Source organism: Ambystoma mexicanum, chromosome 1p, assembly GCF_040938575.1.
Source record: "Ambystoma mexicanum isolate Mex_15411 chromosome 1p, UKY_AmexF1_1, whole genome shotgun sequence".
NCBI lineage: Eukaryota > Metazoa > Chordata > Amphibia > Caudata > Ambystomatidae > Ambystoma > Ambystoma mexicanum.
In genome coordinates, this window is record NC_090921.1 from 1113490560 (window position 1) to 1113510364 (window position 19805).

At 43.7% G+C, this 19805-nt stretch overlaps 1 protein-coding gene across 1 annotated transcript in view; it reads left to right on the forward strand.

Moving 5' to 3' along the window:
• The first annotated feature begins 12065 nt into the window (after positions 1-12065).
• LOC138449053 (zinc finger protein interacting with ribonucleoprotein K-like) overlaps positions 12066-19805 on the forward strand; it is a 209985-nt gene continuing 202245 nt past the window's right edge. Inside the window, exon 1 of the mRNA XM_069604738.1 lies at positions 12066-12260. Within this exon, the coding sequence (XP_069460839.1) occupies positions 12237-12260 (24 nt within the window). The 5' untranslated portion in view covers positions 12066-12236. The remainder of the gene's footprint in view (positions 12261-19805) is intronic.

Below are 19805 nucleotides of genomic sequence, written 5' to 3' on the forward strand. Positions count from 1 at the left end.
TTTTGTTGTTTGGTAGTGTGAAACATGTGTCTCTCATAGTCAACAATAGTATGTGGAGTGTATTATTTTCCAGCTTCCCCCTTCCTTGACTCTGGCAAATTAATTTAATGTCTTTTTTACAGGTAAAATTTATCAGATTAGGACACAAATCGATTCCCAGACTTCTATCCAGTAAGGCATTACGTCAAACAATAACAATTGTGAAGGAAGATTTGACCCAACCAACGTTTGTATTTACGCTTGTGGATCTGGAAACAGTTTCCGATCTAATGCTTAAATTAAAACCCACCAATCATAACTATGATTCTTGCAGTGGCCATAAGCAGGCCTTTTTTACCCATTATAAACGCCTCCTTAACACAAGGATATTTTCCAATGGATTGGGAAAAACATACCTTACGCCTGTTTTGAAGAAAAATACTTTGTATCACAAGGTTTCTCAAACTATCGTCCGATTGCAGGCCTGCCCTGGCCATCTAAAATCCTAGAAAAGATTGTTACAGTGCAATAGAAGAACTTTCTGGAAAATCAGGGGATACTGGACATGTATCAATCAGGATTCAGGCCAGGACATAGCACTGAGATGGCACTTGTGTCAGTTTGGGACAAAATTTTGAAGGCTGATGTTAGCAGGCTAGTCATGCTGAACCTATCGGCAGCCTTTTTTACGCAGTCAACTTTGAGATCCTCCTCTCAAGACTTTCCACGGAGGCTCGGGTGTACAAAGAATCTCTGACATGGTTTACTTCTTTTCTAACCATTCGAACACAGCAAGTCAAACTGGGCCCACATACCTCTGACTCTTTACCGGTTAAATGTGGAGAGCCTCAGGGGTCTTCCCTGTTTCCCTGTACCCTCTTCTATTTAATGTTTATATCCGCCCTTTGTTGGATATTTTCTCAGAATTTGCTCTGCATTACCATTCATATGCCGACGATACACAAATCTACGTCCGGCTAAAAGAACCTGCGGAAACAATGGACAGAGTGCTATCTTGTGCCAGTAAAATAAAAAGTTGGATGCTGGATAACAAACTCCAATTAAATCCATAATGAAATCAGATCATAATATTTGGTTCTATGAACAAACTGGCTAACATCTCACAGTGTGTCTCCTGTCCAGCATTTTTGAAGGTCCCAACATCGTTTTCATCTAAGGTAAAAAAAAACTGGATGTATTTGGCAGGCAAATTTAAACTGCAATTTGCAGGTAAGCAAAATTGTCAAAGCTGTCTATTTTCATCTTAAATTGTTCAAACCTTTGCTACCACTTATCTCAAATAAAGATCGCTCAATGGCAGTCGGTACATTAGTCAACTCTAGGTTAGCCAATTGCAACACTTTGATCAGGGGAATTCCAAAGGGCCAAATACAGCCGTTTGCAGGCTGCTCAAAACACAGCCGTTAGGCTTGTCTATTCACTGCCTAGATGCTCGGCTATCTCTCTGTTTCGGAGGAATCTCCACTGGCTACTGATACAGCACAGGGTCCTGTTTAAGACACTGTGCCTAAAATTCAAATGTATTCAAGGGTCTGCGCCTACATATCGCTCCTCAAAGATTGGCTTCTACCATCCAGACCATTGTCTTTGATCCCCTGGACAACATATTTTGGTGGTTCCAACCTCAAGATGTGTCTCATGGGGTGATAGACACTTTTCTTGTGCAGGGCCTCGAGCTTGGAACTCGTTGCCACATGATCTTAGGAAAATCGAATCCCTCTGTGAATTTAGAAAAAAGCTGAAGACCTTTCTCTTGGAGTAGTTGTTTGTCTGACTATCTGTTTTTTTTCTATTCGCATTACTATGCCACCTGCGCTCAGATGCAATTCTTTGCTTGGTTTTTATGGATCTGTGCGGGACAAATATAAAAATCAAATCAAAATCAAAGCAAGTAAGTGGCCAGAGCAGCCTTTAAGCCTTGAATAGTATCTAAAGAGGCAGCTGGCAGTTCATCAATGAGGTCCCTGGTGGCTGGGGTTGCTGCAAGCTTCAATAGTCACTGTTGTCTGTTGTCCTCCATGGGTCCCATAGTACCCACATAAAGGTCGAAATCCCTAATCCACCTGGCCACCTGGGCCCCATGTTGCTGGTGTCAGTAACATTGACCAGCTGTTTCCAACACTCTTCAAGGGCATAGGCAAGTTAAGCAACAGACAAATCAAGCTTCACATCAATAAGGACGTTCAGCCAGTGACACAACACTACAGAGGCATCCCTGTAAATATACAACGTGAAGTGGAGGAAGAACTCCATAAACTGCTGGAACAAGACATCATAGAACCAGCGATGGGCCCCACGCCTTGGGTGTCCCCTATTGGGCCCATTCTAAAGAACGGCTCTGAAGCCATTAGGCTGTGCGTGGACATGAGACAGGCTTATCAGGCCATCAAGAGACAACGGCATCTGTCCCCTCGCACCACAGACATGGTACACCTCCTGAATGGTGCCAAAGTATTTTCCAAGTTGGAGCTGAACAAGGGCCATCAGCAGCTGATCCTGAGTCCGGAGAGCCACCACATCACCACTTTTGTAATGCATCTTTGGTAATACAGGTACAAATGCCTGAGTTTTGGGGTCTCGTCGTCGGAGGAAATATTCCAAGCTGAGATACACAATGTAATAAAGCACATTCCGAATTGCATCAATTACAGTGATGACATTCGGATGTTTGGTATGGATGTGGAAAAACATGATGATACACTATCAAGAGTGTGCATGGCATTAGAAGCAGCCAATTTCACTTTGAATCGAGATAAGTGTGAGCTCTGGAAAGGAACCCTTCGGCTCTTCTGGCACATTTTCTCAGAGAAAGGGTTGACCCAAGATCCTGAGAAGGTTGGCGCACTCAGTAAGACGCCACCTCCAACAAATGTCTCAGAGCTTTGCTCTTTTCTGGGGCTTTGAGTTTTACGTGAGCTGTGCCTATCCTCTTTTTAGGGGCTGAGTGGGTGAGGATAATGAAACACCAATTACAAGAAATCCCACTTTTCTTTTCTGGGGCTGGCAAGTTATTGCACGAGATACATTAAAGATTTTGCCACAACCAATGAACCATGGAGGGCCCTCACAAAGCAGCAAATACCATTTCAGTGGTTGACAGCGTGACAAAGGGCATTTACAAGGAATCGTACAAAAATGTCACCCTCATTTGTGCGCCCCCACAGTTACTGCGACTTTGGGGGTGCACAAAATGAGGGTGACAATTACTGCGCCCAAGCACAGCGGGGGTGTCCCCCACTCTGCTTGGGTGCCATAACGGGAGTCGCGGGTGGCGAGGGTGTCCCCCACTTACCATTTTGGTAAGCGGGGACACGAAAGAAAAAAAAGAAAAGCACCCTGCGGCGTCAGCTCTGACCCACGCGGCAGTGATAGCAGGGTGCAGGTGGCACACACAGAAGTGTGCCGCCGTAAAAGGTAAATTGGGGTGAAGGAAAAAGCAGGCCAGAGAAGCAGGCACAGTGATCTATATGATCACTGCGCCACGCCGTAACTGGCGTCGGCATTTCAGCCGTCGCAGTTATGTGCGGCGCAGTGATCACATAGATCCATTTACAACCATTCGCAATGGGAAAGCTGAGGCTGAGAACATGGCATACTTTTACGCAGAGAGAGAAAATGAGCTGACCGTAGACGCAAGCCCTGTAGGACTGGGTCCCATTTTGGCCCAAAAGGCACCTGGACAATTCCCAACAGAGACATATTGTCTCATATGCCAGCAGAAGTCTGTAGAAATCAGAACAGGAATATTCAAAGGCTGAAAAAGAAAGTTTGGCTGTCGTCTGGGCCAGTGAACATTTTCATTTATTTTTCTACGAGAAGCCGTTTACAATAATCACACAACACCAGGCCCTATTGTTCCTCTATGGAAACCCCAGGCGAAAATCCCTCCTCACATTGCTCCTTGGGGTCTGCGGTTGCAAGACTATGCATTTAACTTCATTCATCGGCCAAGGAAGGAAGAAAATCTGGCCGATTTTCTATCCTGTCATCCAAGATCAGAGCATGTGCCTGAACTGTCAGTGGCTGATCGATAGATACCTAGTACGACAAGCAGTTCCGCAAGGAGTGGATCCGGTGAGGCTGACACAAGAAGCGCAAAGCGACGCAGTCATTCAAATCGTCATAGAATGTCTAAGATCGGGGAGGTGGATGCAGCCCAAGCAGAGGGGTCAGCTCGAGTTGGCAGAAGTGCAGAAAGATGTGGATAGCCTTCTGCAGGTGGAAGAAGAACTGGTTGTGTCTGATGAAGGATTACTGGTGAAAGGCAATAAGATGGTGGTGCCCACACAGCTGAAGAAGCAAGTGGTGGACTTGGCACATGAAGGACACCGGAGAATCGTTTCAATGAAACAGATGTTGAGGCAGAAGGTATGGTTCCCATGAATAGACTCAATGGTAGAAGATCTACTAAAAGAGTGGCCCACATGTTGTATGATCACATCCACAAGACACCCTGAACCCCTGAGGATGACTGACCTTTCCGAAAGGGGTATGTGAGGTAGTGGCCACCGACTTCTTCTGACCCATTGAAGGGGGGAAATATGTGCTAGTGGTTGTGGATGAATATTCACGGTTCCCTGAAGCACTGATGGTATCTTCCACGGCGGCCCATCATATCATTCCAGTACTGGACTGAATATTAATGGCGTATGGCATTCCTAGACAAATTAAGTCAGACAATGCTCCCCCATTTACAAGCCAAGACTTCAAGACGTTCACAGAGTGTATGGGGTTCAGCCACAGTAAGATAACGCCTCCATGGACTCAGACCAATGGGATGGTTAGCGTTTTATGGCCAATTTGAATAGAGCAGTACAGATATCCCACCTGACAGGACGGCCGTATGAACAGGTATTACATCAACTGCTGCAAGACTAGCGAAGCACACACCACAGCTCTACAGGAAAATGCGTTCCAAGTCACTGGCATCTGCAGCTTTATTTAACGAGACCCTCTGAGGTCAGCGAGTCACGGGCAGCCACCGTGAACTTTACAGTTTGGAACAGTATATTGTTAAGAATAAATGGTACAGGAGATGAGGGTGGTTAGAATGGATAGCAAAATAGGCTTTGGAAGCTGCCTTACCGATCCCCGACTAGGTGCCCTCTTTTTCTATCTCGATGACTTTACTTTTTGTTGCTTAGCCTGCAACCTTCTCTTTGGTCGATCTGCTCTGTTTTGATACTTGGACCGCGAGCGTTTCGCGAGCCAGTTCTGTTGTGGTGGCCAGTTCACACTATTCCATCGCTGTGTTGTTGGTTCTTGCATGGTCATGCAGTTCCTGTCCTGAATACTGTGTGTCTCTGTTGGATATTCTCTCAAACATGGCCACTCTTTCCATGTTCCATTTTTGACCATCTTGTGTGCACACATGGTTGGTACCTCTTTGGACTACCTTGATGGGTTGACTGAACTTGGACCCTGTTACTTGGTCTTTGTGCAGCAACCAGATTTTGACCCCATCACTTTCTTTGACTTCTTGGCTCTGGGTTGTTCTCCGTCCGTCATTCCATACCGTCATCTGATTCTTGCCATTTTTGATTCTCCACACTACATCCTCCATGTCTACATCATCATCCTCCCTTACCCTTGACATCCATGGAGGTACTAATGCAGACACTGCTCTTCATCCCCTTAATATATGGAACAGCAACACATTTGTGATGCCATTGGGGGTCAAGCAGCTTGCGGCAATGACGTCCTTGACAATCTTAAACGGGTCCATACCAGATGCTGTGGCCAGTTGTAGTGGCCCTTTGATAAACCAGTTAATACTTTCCACTAGCCCATTGGCCTGTGGGTGACACAACGCTGCTTTGATCTGTTGAATGTTGTTGCTTTTCATAAAGCTCTCCATTTCACGGGACACCAACTGAACTATGTGGTCAGTGACTATTTCTTTGGGCAACCCCTCTCTTTGTAACACAGCCGTTAGAACTTCAATTACTGTTGCTGTGGTGATATTCTGTACAAGCTCGGCCTCCACCCACTTTGATAGATAATCAACTATTACCACTCCTTACCAATGCTTCCGGTGGCATTGCTTCCAGCGGGCCTATAAAGTTCAAGCCTACTTTGTGCCACACTCCCTCCGGGACTTCTGGGAGTACAAGTGGTGCTTTCCTCGTTTTCAATCTTTTGACGCTGCGCATGCATTTGTGGCATATTTCTATCATCATGTGGATATCCTGGTCCATTGCAGGCCACCAGTATACTTCTCTCACACAACACCTTGTCATGGTGCCTCCTAGATGCCCCGAATGGGCCCTACACAATATTATACACAATATTATTTTTCTCATGCCTAGCAGTGGAATTACATGATTGCCCTTGATTAATAGGCCTCCTGCTTCAAAAATGTCCCCTGCCACCTTCCATTACGGCCTCATGCCTTCGGGATGGACCTTTCCTCCGACCACCCTTTCCTGACCCACTCGGTGAGCCTCACCAATGTGGGATCCTTGCTTGATTCTTCGTTCCAGTGGCCCTCACTCATTTCTAAGAAGTCCTTGCTCTTTAGATCCTGTAATGACGCCACCCCACACTCTTCCTTGAGGAAAGTGGTAGCCTTCTCTTTGTCCTCGGGTAGTCTTGACATGCAGTCCGCTTTGGCATTTTTCCACCCTGCTATGTGTGAAATCTTGTACAAATACTCTTGTAATTTAGCTGCGATGCGTGCCAGCCGGGCCGTTGAGGTTTTCGTCCCTCCAGGGCTCAAAATGCGGATCAATGGTTTGTGATCCATAACCGACTGAAAATTGGTACCCCATACATACGTTCTAAAGTATTACACTGCCCATGCACAGGGCAACATCTCTTTTTCCACTGTAGAGTAATTCTTCTCCGCATTGGACAATGCTTTGGATGCAAATGCCACTATATGTTTGTGACAATATACCCGTTGAGAGATAGTATTTGCGCTCAAACATCTGAAATCATTAACAGATTCTTTTAAGTACAATTGCAAATGACTTGTGACACAAATATTTGTGATATATGGTTTCTTGATCTCCAATATCAAAATCCGGTTTATTCTGTATAATTTCAAGAAGCAAAAGCCAGCCGACACGTGTTTCGACCAATTTGGTCGTTCTCAAGGCTGATAAATTAGTCTTGCCGTAAAGGCATTAAATTGAATGCTACTGTGCATTACTTTCACCTGTTTTTTTGTTTTTGTTGAATTCTGCACACTAGTGCGTCAACGAAAAATCAATCCAACCCTGTGCGTATATGAGTGCTCCCAAAATGGCATGAAAAAGTGACTTTTTAGGGGCACTCATATACGCACAGGGTTGGATTGATTTTTCGTTGACGCACTGGTGTGCAGAATTCAACAAAAATAAATAAAACGGGTGAAAGTAATGCACAGTAGCATTCAATTTAATGCCTTTACGGCAAGACTCCATAAGAATTTTTTGGCTAACCTTGATACATGACAAAATGTTAATATAACATTCTAAACACATGTAATTTGATTTCACCTATTGAAAATCTTTTGTTCCACGATGCAGGTCTCCTCCGTATGTAACACCTTATGTGGTATGTGAAAATAATTTTTCATTACATTATTTTTCATTTCTTTTGTGTATCATATTTAAAAAATGTGGGTTTTGTTCTGTCATTTTCAACCATATGCATTTTAATTCATTGCATTCTTCAAACTAATTTATCAGCCTTGAGAACGACCAAATTGGTCAAAACACGTGTCGACTGGCTTTTGCTTCTTGAAATTATACAGAATAAACCAGATTTTGATATTGGAGATCAAGAAACCATGTATCACAAAAATGTGTGTCACAAGTCATTTGCAATTGTACTTAAAAGAATCTATTAATGATTTCAGATGTTTGAGCGCGAATACTATCTCTCAACAGGTATATTGTCACATTCATGGTATATGAACTTTTTGGGTGGGTTCATTGTTTTGAGATTTTTCGCTGCCAGCATAGATTAATTTTGGACAATGGAGAATAGCGCACAGTAATTCAGTATCTCACCCCTTGTCTACAGTTTGCTGCCACTATATGTTTGGTATACCCTTTCTTTTGTGTCAACACAGCACCTAAGCCGTAGGCACTGGCATCCATGGTGATGACCGTGTTCCATAGCAGGTTGAATGGTTGCAGGCATGGGGCTCTCACAATTCTTTCCTTTGTGGACTCAAATGCTAGTTTCTGATCCATACGAACTCGACTCCGTTCTTGAGCAACTCTCAGCGTTGCTGTGGTTTCCAAGACGTTGGGCACAAATTCGGCATAATATTAAGCGGGCCCCAGGATTGATTGCAGTTCGTCCCTGTTGGAGGGTGCCAGAGCCTTTACAATGGCTTACAACAGGCTTGTTTTGGGACTAATCCCCTTGCTGGATATCTTGTACCCTAGATATTCTACTTCCTTGGCTCTCAGCACACATTTGTCATACCTACGCCACTTCTCTTTCTCTGAACTCGTGTGTCAGTTTCACTTTCCTACCTGTGAACATCATGGCCTGTGAGGCTATCGAAATTCTTGCAAACTCCTTGCATCTTCCCGCTGTTTCTTTGACTGCTCTCGTTATCTGAATAGCTTTGTCCTGTTGCAGCTCTTTCTCAAAGTAAACTTGTCCTGTAATTTCCTGCTGTTAGTGTGCACTGTAAACATTTGGCAGATCATGTTCTCTGCGTTGTCTCTGAAACCACATAGCGCCACCATTTCCCACTTTTTTGTCACATAGTCATCTATAGGTTCAGTAGGCTCCTGTTTCCGTTCATAGAACCTGATCCTGTGCAGTACTGTGTGATCCACAGAACCAGTTCCTGTGCAGCAGTGTGTGCTCCTTGTTGGAGAATCTCTTGACAATTCTCCTCACTGCTTCTTTATACACGTTTTCTGTGTCATCTGCAATCACTTCTGACATCAGGGTGGGGAATACCCCCTGGCTTTCTACCACCAATGCGTTGAGGAGCATAGCCCTCTTCCTCGCAGCTGTGAAGTCCACGCCGCCCACCGCCGCTACATACGTGATGAAAAGGGGCTACCACTGAGGCCATGGTACGTGGGCCTACCTGGAGATTGCAGGAACGGCGGGGTGGGATCACGCCTTGCATTGTGTCTGAGGTGGGTCCTTGTATACTTCTTTGTTGCCTTTTAGGTTATGAATAAATTGTATCAGGTAATAATATCGCCATATATATGGTCGCCGTAAATAATATCACCTGGAAAAAGTCGTGGCGATATTATTTGGCTGACCATATATATGGGGACAGGGGCAAAAAAAAAATTCAAAAAATTAAAATGGTGTCCCCCGCATGTTCCATGCAATAATGTCGCCACAAAAAACGGCCATTTTTCAGCGATATTTTTGCATGGCGAGATTTTTGTGGCGACATTATTACATGGAACCGAATAAATGCCACACTTCTTATGGGTAACCACTATCTTTTATTCTCAGCACAATGAAACTTTATACACTGGGCAGTGGGTACACTGCTGCTTCCAATTAAGGTGTCTCTTGATAAGAAACACAAGGTCTATTGTGCTGGCAGGCCTACGTTCTGTCTTTTAGGAGAAGCGCCGGGAGATGACTGCTTTCTTCGGTGCACGCTTTCATCTCCTTGTCGGCGCGTTCCTCTGATCACGGCGGCCTTGTGCCCTCGTGAGAGCTCGCCACTCGCGGTTATTGTGAGCTGTGGCTCTACACATATTTTATATTGTTAAAAACGATATGTTGCCTTTAAGAATTAATATGCATTTGGTACATAAATCCTTGCTTTATCAAGGTGTCTTACACCTGCCTGGGCGCTAAAACAGACAGAAGTATCACCAGAAAGATGCAATGAGCATAAGCCACTTTTTCAAAACAAGGAAGTGTTCCCTTTCACTTAAACCTACCATCACGCCCTGCAGTTGCATTGAGAGGGGCCTTTTTATGGGGCCTGCTATGGGCATCCAGCAGGCCACGGGGTGCTATGGGTCATTGGCACCCTAGAGGCCCAGTGCCTCTGGAGGTTGTTGGGGGACCCCCGGTCTTAAGTGTGGGCAGGGCGGGCCATACTCTTGACCATGCGGACCCTTGCCACCTTGCTGGCACGAGGGTCCCACAGTATCATGGCCTGTAGGCCCGTGCTCACACAGTGTGGGCCTGCAGGCCTAAATGAGAGACGGACCAAGTCATTCCTCTTTGGGAGTCTGCAGCCGTTCTGTTGTGTGTGCCTGCAGGGGCTCCTTTTGTTAGCTTTGGCCATGATAGAGTCATGGCCCATCTTAAAAGGGCAATACATGTGGGAGGGACACACATTGTTAAAGGGGCAATACACATGGGAGTGTCACACACCACACTCCTCCTTTTTCATAACAAACAAACAAATGTTACTGAAATAAAAACTGAATCCCCCGTTACAGAACAACACCACTTTGGAATTGTAGGATCGACAACAAATGGGATATGCTACTGCTACACACATGAGGCTTACATAGTTATGGACATACAACACACTCTAAACATAACCAGCGGGTGACAGTCGTGGTTGGCGAACCGCCGGTGGAATGTTGGCAGTTCGACCACATGTAAAAAAAACATTATTAACTTAGCGTCAGTGGTCGAAGTGAGCGGGAGCGGTGCTCCTCTACTTTTTTTATTAAGTTTTACTGTTCCTACACTTTTATTTTTAAAAGAAACATTTCCGGAAATGGTTTCTTTTTAAAATAAAAGTGTAGGAAGAAGTTGAAACTTGCACTTTCAGTGCACTGCACTGACTGTTCCCTTAAACAGCAGGTGCATGTGTTTGGAGGTTGGTATTGTGTGTTGGAGTGTGTGTGGTGATGGGGTTTGTGGGGAGTGGATGCAGGCCAGCAAGAAACATAGTTCCACTACTTCTTTTCATACACTTCGACCACTGCCTAGCGTAAGTGGAACTTCCAGCACTGACTGATGACATTGCTAACTGCTGGCACCATTTGGAGCATGCCTACAAACGTAGGGGAACACAGCTTCACATCCATTTAACGGGGACCAATTTAAGCACATGATCTACATGCGGCCCCCAGCATCTAAACACATGTACACATGTCCACTAAGTCCGAGCATTCGCAGGACTGCAGGAGACCAGTTCACTTGGTTTCAGTGTCCTTTCAGGATGGTCATTTCCACAGGTCCAGGTGGTTGATGTTACAGTTCAAAGGCTGGTAAAGCACAATGGACCACATCTGCTTATGTTGAGGCGGACAACAAGACGTGAGCCACGCGCTTTCATCTCCTCATCGGTGCGCTCCTCTGATCACGTCTACCCCATGCTCTCGCGAGTGCTCGGCGCACGCTGTTATCGCGAGCTTTTCTACGCATATTTTATATTGTTAAAAACGATATGTTACCTTTAAGGATTAATATGCATTTGGCACATAAATACTTATCAAGGTTAACCCTGCCTCTGCGCTAAAACAGACAGAAGTATCACCAGAAAGAGGCGATGAGCATAAACCACTTTGTCAATACAGGGAAGTGTTCCCTTTCACTTAAACCTATCATCCCGCCCTGCACAGAGAGGGGCCCAACACATCGGAAAGCCATAGACCCTCTCCAAGGTGCTGCTTGCTTGAGGGGGTTAGAATGGATAAGAAAATAGGCTTTGGGAGCGGCCTTACCGATTCCCGACTAGTCGCCCTCTTTATTCTGTCTCGATGACTTTACTTTTTGCTGCTTAGCCTGAAACCTCCTCTTCGCCTTCTCCTTCGCCTAAGACTGCTATTCAAATATGTCACGGCACACGTTCAGTAACGTGTAAAACTCTGTTTCGTTGAAGAAGAATGGGCTAAAGTGGCATAAAGAGTTCACGATGATACACATAGCATGGTACAAGACGCAGCCTGCCAGTCACTAGCACGGCCCTGCTTTTCGTATATCTTAGATAAACACGTGAAGTTGGATTTCCTTTTGAAAAATCCCACTAATTATAATGACATAAAAACAAGGCAGTTGACAGTTGAGACAGGGCTCGTCATTACGACGCTTACGAAAGTCAACCACACTTAGGTGTTGTCTGCGCATGTGCTCACGGGTAGTAGTGTTCATTTTTTTGAACATGCGCAGAATAGCACAAATGTTGTTGCCCTGTCTTCCCTGCTCTACTTCTTCAACGACTTTCTAGACGATTTTTTAGGGAGACGGTGTTTGAGTTTTGGTGGTTAATATTTAGCCTCTATTCCATTCTGTTTCAGGCCCTGGCCTTTCACCCGCAACATTCATCCTAATTCGGGAGGGACATGTATCAGCAGGATCTACTTAAGGTGAGTAATGAACCTGAGTGCATGTAGGTCAGGATGATTTTAAGAGACAGTGGGAGGACCGAATTTGCCCATTGACTTGCATTGAGGTTAGTGATGTTTTAGGAGGGAGAGAAAAACAGCCCCACTTTTGGGACACTTGCAGACCTGCAATGTCTTCTACTTGCCATGACACACAATAACTAGGGTAGGATCTGCACTATTTAGTAGGAGAGGGTAAAACGTATGCATTCGCGACTATTTACCATGACGCCATAGACATAGCCTTGAGAGAGTCTTAGAGGGATACCAGTTAGAAATTCTCATTTTCTTGGTGAATAGCAGTTTTCAATTTTCCGGAATAATGGGTACATCGTACTATTTGCAAATACTTCATGGAAGCAACAGGGAGAGAGAGAGTCGCAGGAGAGAGCTAGTCATCCTATCTATCGACCTGTTAAAATAGCGAAGCTTTGCTACAATTTGCCAGGAAGAAGAGTAGATGGTGTGTGTTGTCTATTATTTACCTGGATGCCAAAGCTGCAACCCAGGAAGAGTTGTAGAGAATATCCAGCCAGCAGTACACATTATCCGAGTAGAAAGTGAAATGTTGCTACCATTTACAAGAGTAAATAGTGCACCCTCTCTATTTACCCGCTACCAATGGAAGCTTTCTCAGGGGGACGGGGGGGAAGGGGTATTGTAAGGGGGAATCTAGTCAGGAGTGCAACTTACCGAGATGAAGGGTAAGTAGTGCATATTCTCTACTATTTACAAGGACACATTGGAAGCAGCACTGTGAAAGACCAGAATGGGACTCATTGTTCATGGGGATGGGCACTTTGGCACGCTCCCTGGCTAAATTGTATTTTACAAATACACCAAGTAACAACCACAGGAATCAGAATTAAGATTCGAGGAGCTGGAGCTTCACCCAGTAAGCAGAAGCTACTGTTGGAGAACTACTCACTGCAATTCCAACTTCTGCAGGAGATACAAACGTGAACGTTTTGCACATTATGGATGATCCATTGTTTAAATGTGCACTAGATGTGTCCCAATTCTTCTTTATAACCATTCTCAAATTCTACTGGTGCCGTACAAACATTACATATGTATGTTTGTAAGGCACCAGCTGTCCTGGGAGCCAGAAGTATCTCCTGGTAGCTGTTGGTTTCAACCTAACCGGCCTTTCTTAAACCAGAAGCAGGAGCTAAAGAGCTCCCAGCATTTTCAAACCCTGCAACTATGTTGGTAAGGGCATTTATTATCAGGCTTGTTTTACTTTTAATAGCATACCATCATTATTACGGTGGGTTTGAAGAAAAAGTGAGAAAAAAACCTTTCTAACCGTAAATGTGAGTAGAATAGGCCATTTCAGCTAATAAGACACACTAAACACAACACACCACTAAGTAACCATCATGGGAAGTTCGTCTTTAGATGAGATGCATTGCTGTGTGACTCTGTTATAGAGGTGAACTTTCAGTGATTGTTACTTGGTCGCACTGTTCTCTCCCTCTCACTGGCACTTTTCACCGGGACTTCTACAATTTTCGTAGAAACGTAGAATGTTTATTTTATTTTTCAATGACAGTGCCGGCACTTCTCAGCAGATCTCATTTACTGTATATGGGACAGCAGCCGCACTTTTCAGAGAGTGGGTATGGCTTACTAGCTCCCCTCTAAGACGACCCCTGGACTGCGTCCATGGCATTGCTGCAAATTTACAATGTGCATTATTTACTCTTCATCCTGGCAAATAGTAGAGACTATGAACTATCTAGCCTGCAACCTGTTCACATTAGAGGTTCTGCGCTATTTCCCCTTAATCCTATGAGTCAATAATACAAGACAGCATACAACAGTTATATAAAAGCCTGGAAATAATGTTCGTATTACAGGCTACTGACATCACAACTGATATGTAATAAGAAAAAGACATCACAACTGCTCTATAATCAGTTATTAAGCTTCAGTCGTGACATCACAATGCCTCCGGCTTGAGACAGCAGAGAGAATATCAGCTGCCACTGCAGCACTTAATTAAAGCTGTGAGTAGTTTTCTGTGACACATTGCAGCAGGAAATTGACAAGGAACTGTTTATGGTCAAATGTTTAATTTGTGCACTGCTTGAGTTGAACTCATGTGAGCAAGAATCTGCATGTTATTACTTATTTTAAAGTACAAAATGAAAGACTTTTTTTTCATTACATTTTATTAAACTGCTTGAACTATTTTTCTTCAATGCATTTTAAAACACAAGTTAACAATAATAACCAAAATGCAATCACCAACATTCCAATGGTAGCATTATTATACACCACAGTAAGTCAAAGCACCGTAGCAACTGCGGTTTGTGGGTCAGGTGCTCCATGCAATGCATTTCTAAATCCAAACAGATTCTCTCTATATATATATATATTTGTCAAAGTGTGTTTCGGGAGATTGACGATTCTGCGATTGTTCAAAAATAGGAAGTTATAACATAATAAAATATACACAAGGCTATAGTAGACCCCACCGTGCTTGTCAGCTACAGACCCGTGCAACGATGGGTGCTTCTGCTAGCATTGAATATATGGAACAGGAAAATGGAAGATCTCTTACATGATATTAAGGAAACAGGGTATTAAAGGGAATGACAGTGTGTGGCCTTGTATTATAAGGAATACCAATAATATTTTAATTTGGTCTTGTTCCTCTATTTGGTCACAAAGCTCCTCTGTGACTTACAATATCCTTGTAATGTATGGTAGAGAGTACATTACCCTATATGTATTGCCAAATATTATTCTATCCTACCAGCATGGAAGACTTCTGGCAAAGTAAGGTGCTTTTTAGTTAGTCAAAATGCCTGAAATGTTGCCAGCCTGAAGACAAAGGCCCTCATTAGAAGTATGGTGGTAGTTCGGCGGTAATTCTGCCAAACTACCACCAAAAAGAATTACCTTTACCGCCACTTGGTCTTGCGGATATACAGTGGGATTACAAGTGGTGGTAGGCAGTGTAAGTCCTCATTTTGTGGAGTTCATAGGACTCCATGGGGATTTCAGCGGAATTACTATCATCTGTAATTCTGCCAGTGGTAATTCTGCCGATTTTCCGGCGGTAAAGGGGAGGACTTACCTCCGGCATGGTACTGGAGATAAATTCTCCACTTCAAGGTTAAGCTTGGTATTTGGCAGAGTGGTGAAAGTGGTGTTAATTCTGTTACCACCACTTTTTTGCCACTCTGCAAAACTCAGAATGAGGCCCAAAAAGGGAATTTGGGGACCAGTGGTTCCGCCATGGTGTCCTGAAACAAGGCGGCGGGAGAGAGAATGCTTCAGTGCCAGCAACTCAAAAAAGGGTTAATTAATGCTGAGGCAAGGGAGGTGTCTGTGAAACCTTTCTCGATTCTGATAAAGCTTGGTGGTCGGGACAGCTCTGTGAAACGTTTGTTGATGCCAGGTCTACAGATTACATTTTGAAGTGGGAGTGCTTCACTGCATGTTTTTGGAATTTGTATGTAAAATGATACTTCAGGATTAAAAAAGTAACTCCCATTCCCAATGTTGTTTTGGGGATGGGGCAAGTAAAAATCTATTTTAACTCTTAAACCGTTTTTTGTGTAAGTTATTTAAGCACAGAAATGCAATTTGTACCATGTGCTTCCACTTCAAATTAACCAGTACTAGCACCCTGGTGGGGGGAGCCAGCCAATCAGGTGGCTAGGAATGCGTGCTTGAACTGCCAATGAATGCCCACATTCCATGCCGCCTGCATCTACCGACCACGCTGCGTCCCTTTTTTTCACCCTCCCCCACCCACTTACCTTATTTCTGCAGCAGCGAGTGCCACCGCCACACCCACTCTTCCTCCCTGGCTCCTGCTGGCTGCCATGCAAAGGAAAGAGGGTATCCGTATAGAGCCCCGTTTTCCGTTTCCATAGTGGCCATCTTGGAAAAGTATTTTCCTACGTTCGTGGCGTCCCGTTGAACAAAAGAAAATACTTTCTTTTTAGCACCCCGGTTTACCGCTTTTGCAACGCAGGGTGCTAATAGCTTAGCTCAGCCAGATAACCCGGCCTGTTGGGACTTTACACCCCGTTCCAGCCCTCGGAACAGGGGATTAACACCATAATATGTAAGAGCACCTTTGCAGGGCATTGCTTAGCTGGTAAGGCTGATCTGAAAAGATCAGAGTATCTGTGTGGCTGAAGGAGGCTCCTATATTTCTGAACTCCCAGGTTTTGTTGTTGGCAGTATTTGCTTCTTTTAATGGAGTAAATGCAGCTGGCACACTGCTTATCTTTAGGGCAGGTTGATGCTTATAAAGCCAAGAAGTGAGGATTGCCGAGTGGCGAAACACCAGTCCATGCTGATAAAGTTAGGAGGTGAAGGGAGAACCAGGAAAAGGTCTGCTGGTCCTGATAAAGAAAGGGTAGATTCTGTGAAACATTTGATGATGCAGAGAAAGCCCAAAAGCAAGGCAAGCATTTTGTATTATTTCAGTAGGCGGGTATTCTATATTTTATTTCTTCAATTATTTAAAATACTCGACAGAATTACAAAAGTGGCTCGCAATAAAGAAAAACATGATGGGTATATTCCAACTGTATTTATTTCACTGATTACCTACGTATGCTTTCTGCTTTATTATACCCGACTTCAATATATCATCAGATTCATTTCTGTGCTATGAGGTGGGCAGGTGTACTCTCCCATCCACACGTGAGTTGACCAGGGTAAAATCATTTGGGGAAGCTGAGATTTGAAATCCCAGCTTTTCTGATTCCACATTTTGCAATTTGTTAACAGATTACACATCTTCCCATCCCATCTTTAGTGAAACCAATGTACAAACAAGTGCTTTCTGCATGGTTGTCTTTCAAGGATTTACACAACACATGGTGAATCAACCTGGCAACATACAAGAAAGCTTTATGAAAGATTTTCAAAACAAAAAGTATGCATGTACTTTTGGAAGAGGAAAGAGCAAACCAGGGAATGCACATATGCAAAGTATAGTCCTCATACGTATCGTGCAGTACCACATAACCAAAGTTGCTGCCATCATATACCAAGCATAGACTCAGACGACCCAGTAATGCCATCCATTGCCAGTTTGTATTTACATTTATTTCAAGAACAGGAATGTCAATTTCGAACAGAAACGGCCTATTATAAGTTAATGTCTTATTTGCATGTACAAGCCTCCCTCCCTACATAATGTTCAATCCCACATGTCCAGTTGCCGCCATCATATGACGTCAACAGCTTCAACTGCCCCAGTATTGCCATCTAATGCCCGTTAATGCAAGACTCAGCTCGGCAAGACCACCATGGTAGTGGTTGGCACAGTGCACATTGTTATTAACATAACCAAACATATGGAGTGTATAGCCCAGGATGTCTAGCTGCTGCCATCATATGCAAATTCCATCCCCAGGTGCCCCGGCAATGCCACCAAATGCCTCATTTGCATGTTAGAAGTTATCATATGTGAAGTGCTATGTTAGGTGTGTCATGTGTAAGGCTGCAGAAGGAGGAGAATGACACAAAGTTGGCATGGTTGTTGGCATGAACCTTTAGTAGTAATGAAAATAAAGAGAAAACCTACCTATCCCTAACTCTAAGAGGGGTTTCACAACCTCAACTAAAAATGCTAAGGGAATTGTCAAGATGTCATGTAAATCAATAGTCCACCGTTCTGTGTCAAAAACCTACTTCTGTCCCTCACACTTATGACTAAACTAAAGAGGTAGTGGGTCTTCTTGGTTCAGAAAAATGGCTCCCTGAAGCACTGTTAAATTTCCCAGAGGGAGTCAGGAGTCAATAATTTCCAAGGCAAACATTATAAAAACAATTGTGGGAGATCTAATTAGCAACTAAGATGTGCGACAACAGAGTACATAGTACACATAATCACAGCAAAACTGGGCTATGTCTGGGTCCGTGGGTTACATTCGCTGACAATAGAATACATTTTCTGCGGCCATACAATAGTCATTTGCATCCAGATTAACTGCTGAGAAGGAAATGCTGAAGCTAGTTGTGTAACTGGACACACTACTGCCTGCCTTTCTCACCTTAAGTCATTCCTTGATGATTACCATTGATTTTGAAATAAAATGTAGAGCTCACAACCTGGCTCTTAATTCATGTCATTTTGAATACTCGTTACATGTAGTATTATTTTCCTGTTATAAATGCTACTGTTGTAAATGTTGAGCTACACGTATGACCCTGCACAGCCGTGTGAGCATTACAGCCAGGGTGGCTTCACAAGTTACACCTGACAAGGGACAATTTGTGACCTCTGTAAACTCTCCGACTACTTTTAAAGTTTTGAAGACACACTCGGAGGAAGCCTGTGCCATAGCCCCTGCTTTTAGTCCTTCTTTGTTACAGTTATGGAGCTTGCTGTTATGCATCATTATATGAAATCTGCACTTCAACAAAACAAAATATAGAGTGCTTTGAATGCAGGAAAATATTAAGCAGCCATTTTGGGAAATGTGAGGTTTTGCCCCTGAGATGCATGTACAGATAATAAAAACAAGCAGAGATAAGGTGGTTGCAGCATAGCACGAGACTCAGCTGGGTTGCTCTTCCCCACTGGTTCATCCCTAAAAGGGACACTGTCCCCTACTCCGTGAGCTTGCCAAAGAATTTAGGGCCTCATTACATGTACAGCGGTGCGGTAAAAAACAGTGGTAATGAAGTGGTAAAATGCTGGAGATTATTCTGTAACCTTGTCGCCAAAAAAGGGCCGAAATCCCCATGGAGTCCTCTGGACTACATAAATGGGGACTAACACTGCCTTACCAACACTTGTAATCCAGTGGTAGTTCCACTGGACAAAGAACCGGTAACGGAAATTCCGTTTGGCAGTAGTTACTGCTGGAATACCACCAAAATTGTAATGAGGCCTTTAGTTCTCCCTCCAAAAATAGTGGGTGGTCTCCATCCACCCATGTGTACCCTCGACTTCTCTTCCAAATACTCAGTGTAGGAGCAGTGGCTAACCAAAGTGAACGAGGGGCACATTGTGTGCTGGGAATTGTCGCTTCCTCAGTCATAGGATATAGTATATGTCTGCTGACCAGAGCAAGTGAATTAGAGGAAAATTGGGAACTGTAATTCTCCCATTACTTTAATTAGGCTTGGCATAGAAATGCTGACTGAATTTAGTGAACCCTACTAACATTATACATTTTGAATTGTGTGCTGATAAAAAAAATAATAATACAAAAATTAGGGAAACAGGCTCTGTTGAGAATTTTGATTCAATCACTCCAGAGGTCTAGGGTCACGATGGTGGCCAAGTTCAATGAAAATGAGGCAAAAAGAAGCATTCTACACCCTAATCCTAAAACCAGAAAGAATGTGTACAATTCTTTTAAATGTGTAAAACAATAAAACCTTTATTTTTTGGATCTCATCCTATGTAAAATGTTATGTATTTTTTATTTTTCAGGCCACGTTAAAGGCATGCATAGTAAAAATGTTTATTGTCCCTACAGGTCGGCCATGTTTTATTAAGCCTAAGTGGCTCGATTTTAGAAAACTTTCCTATGGACC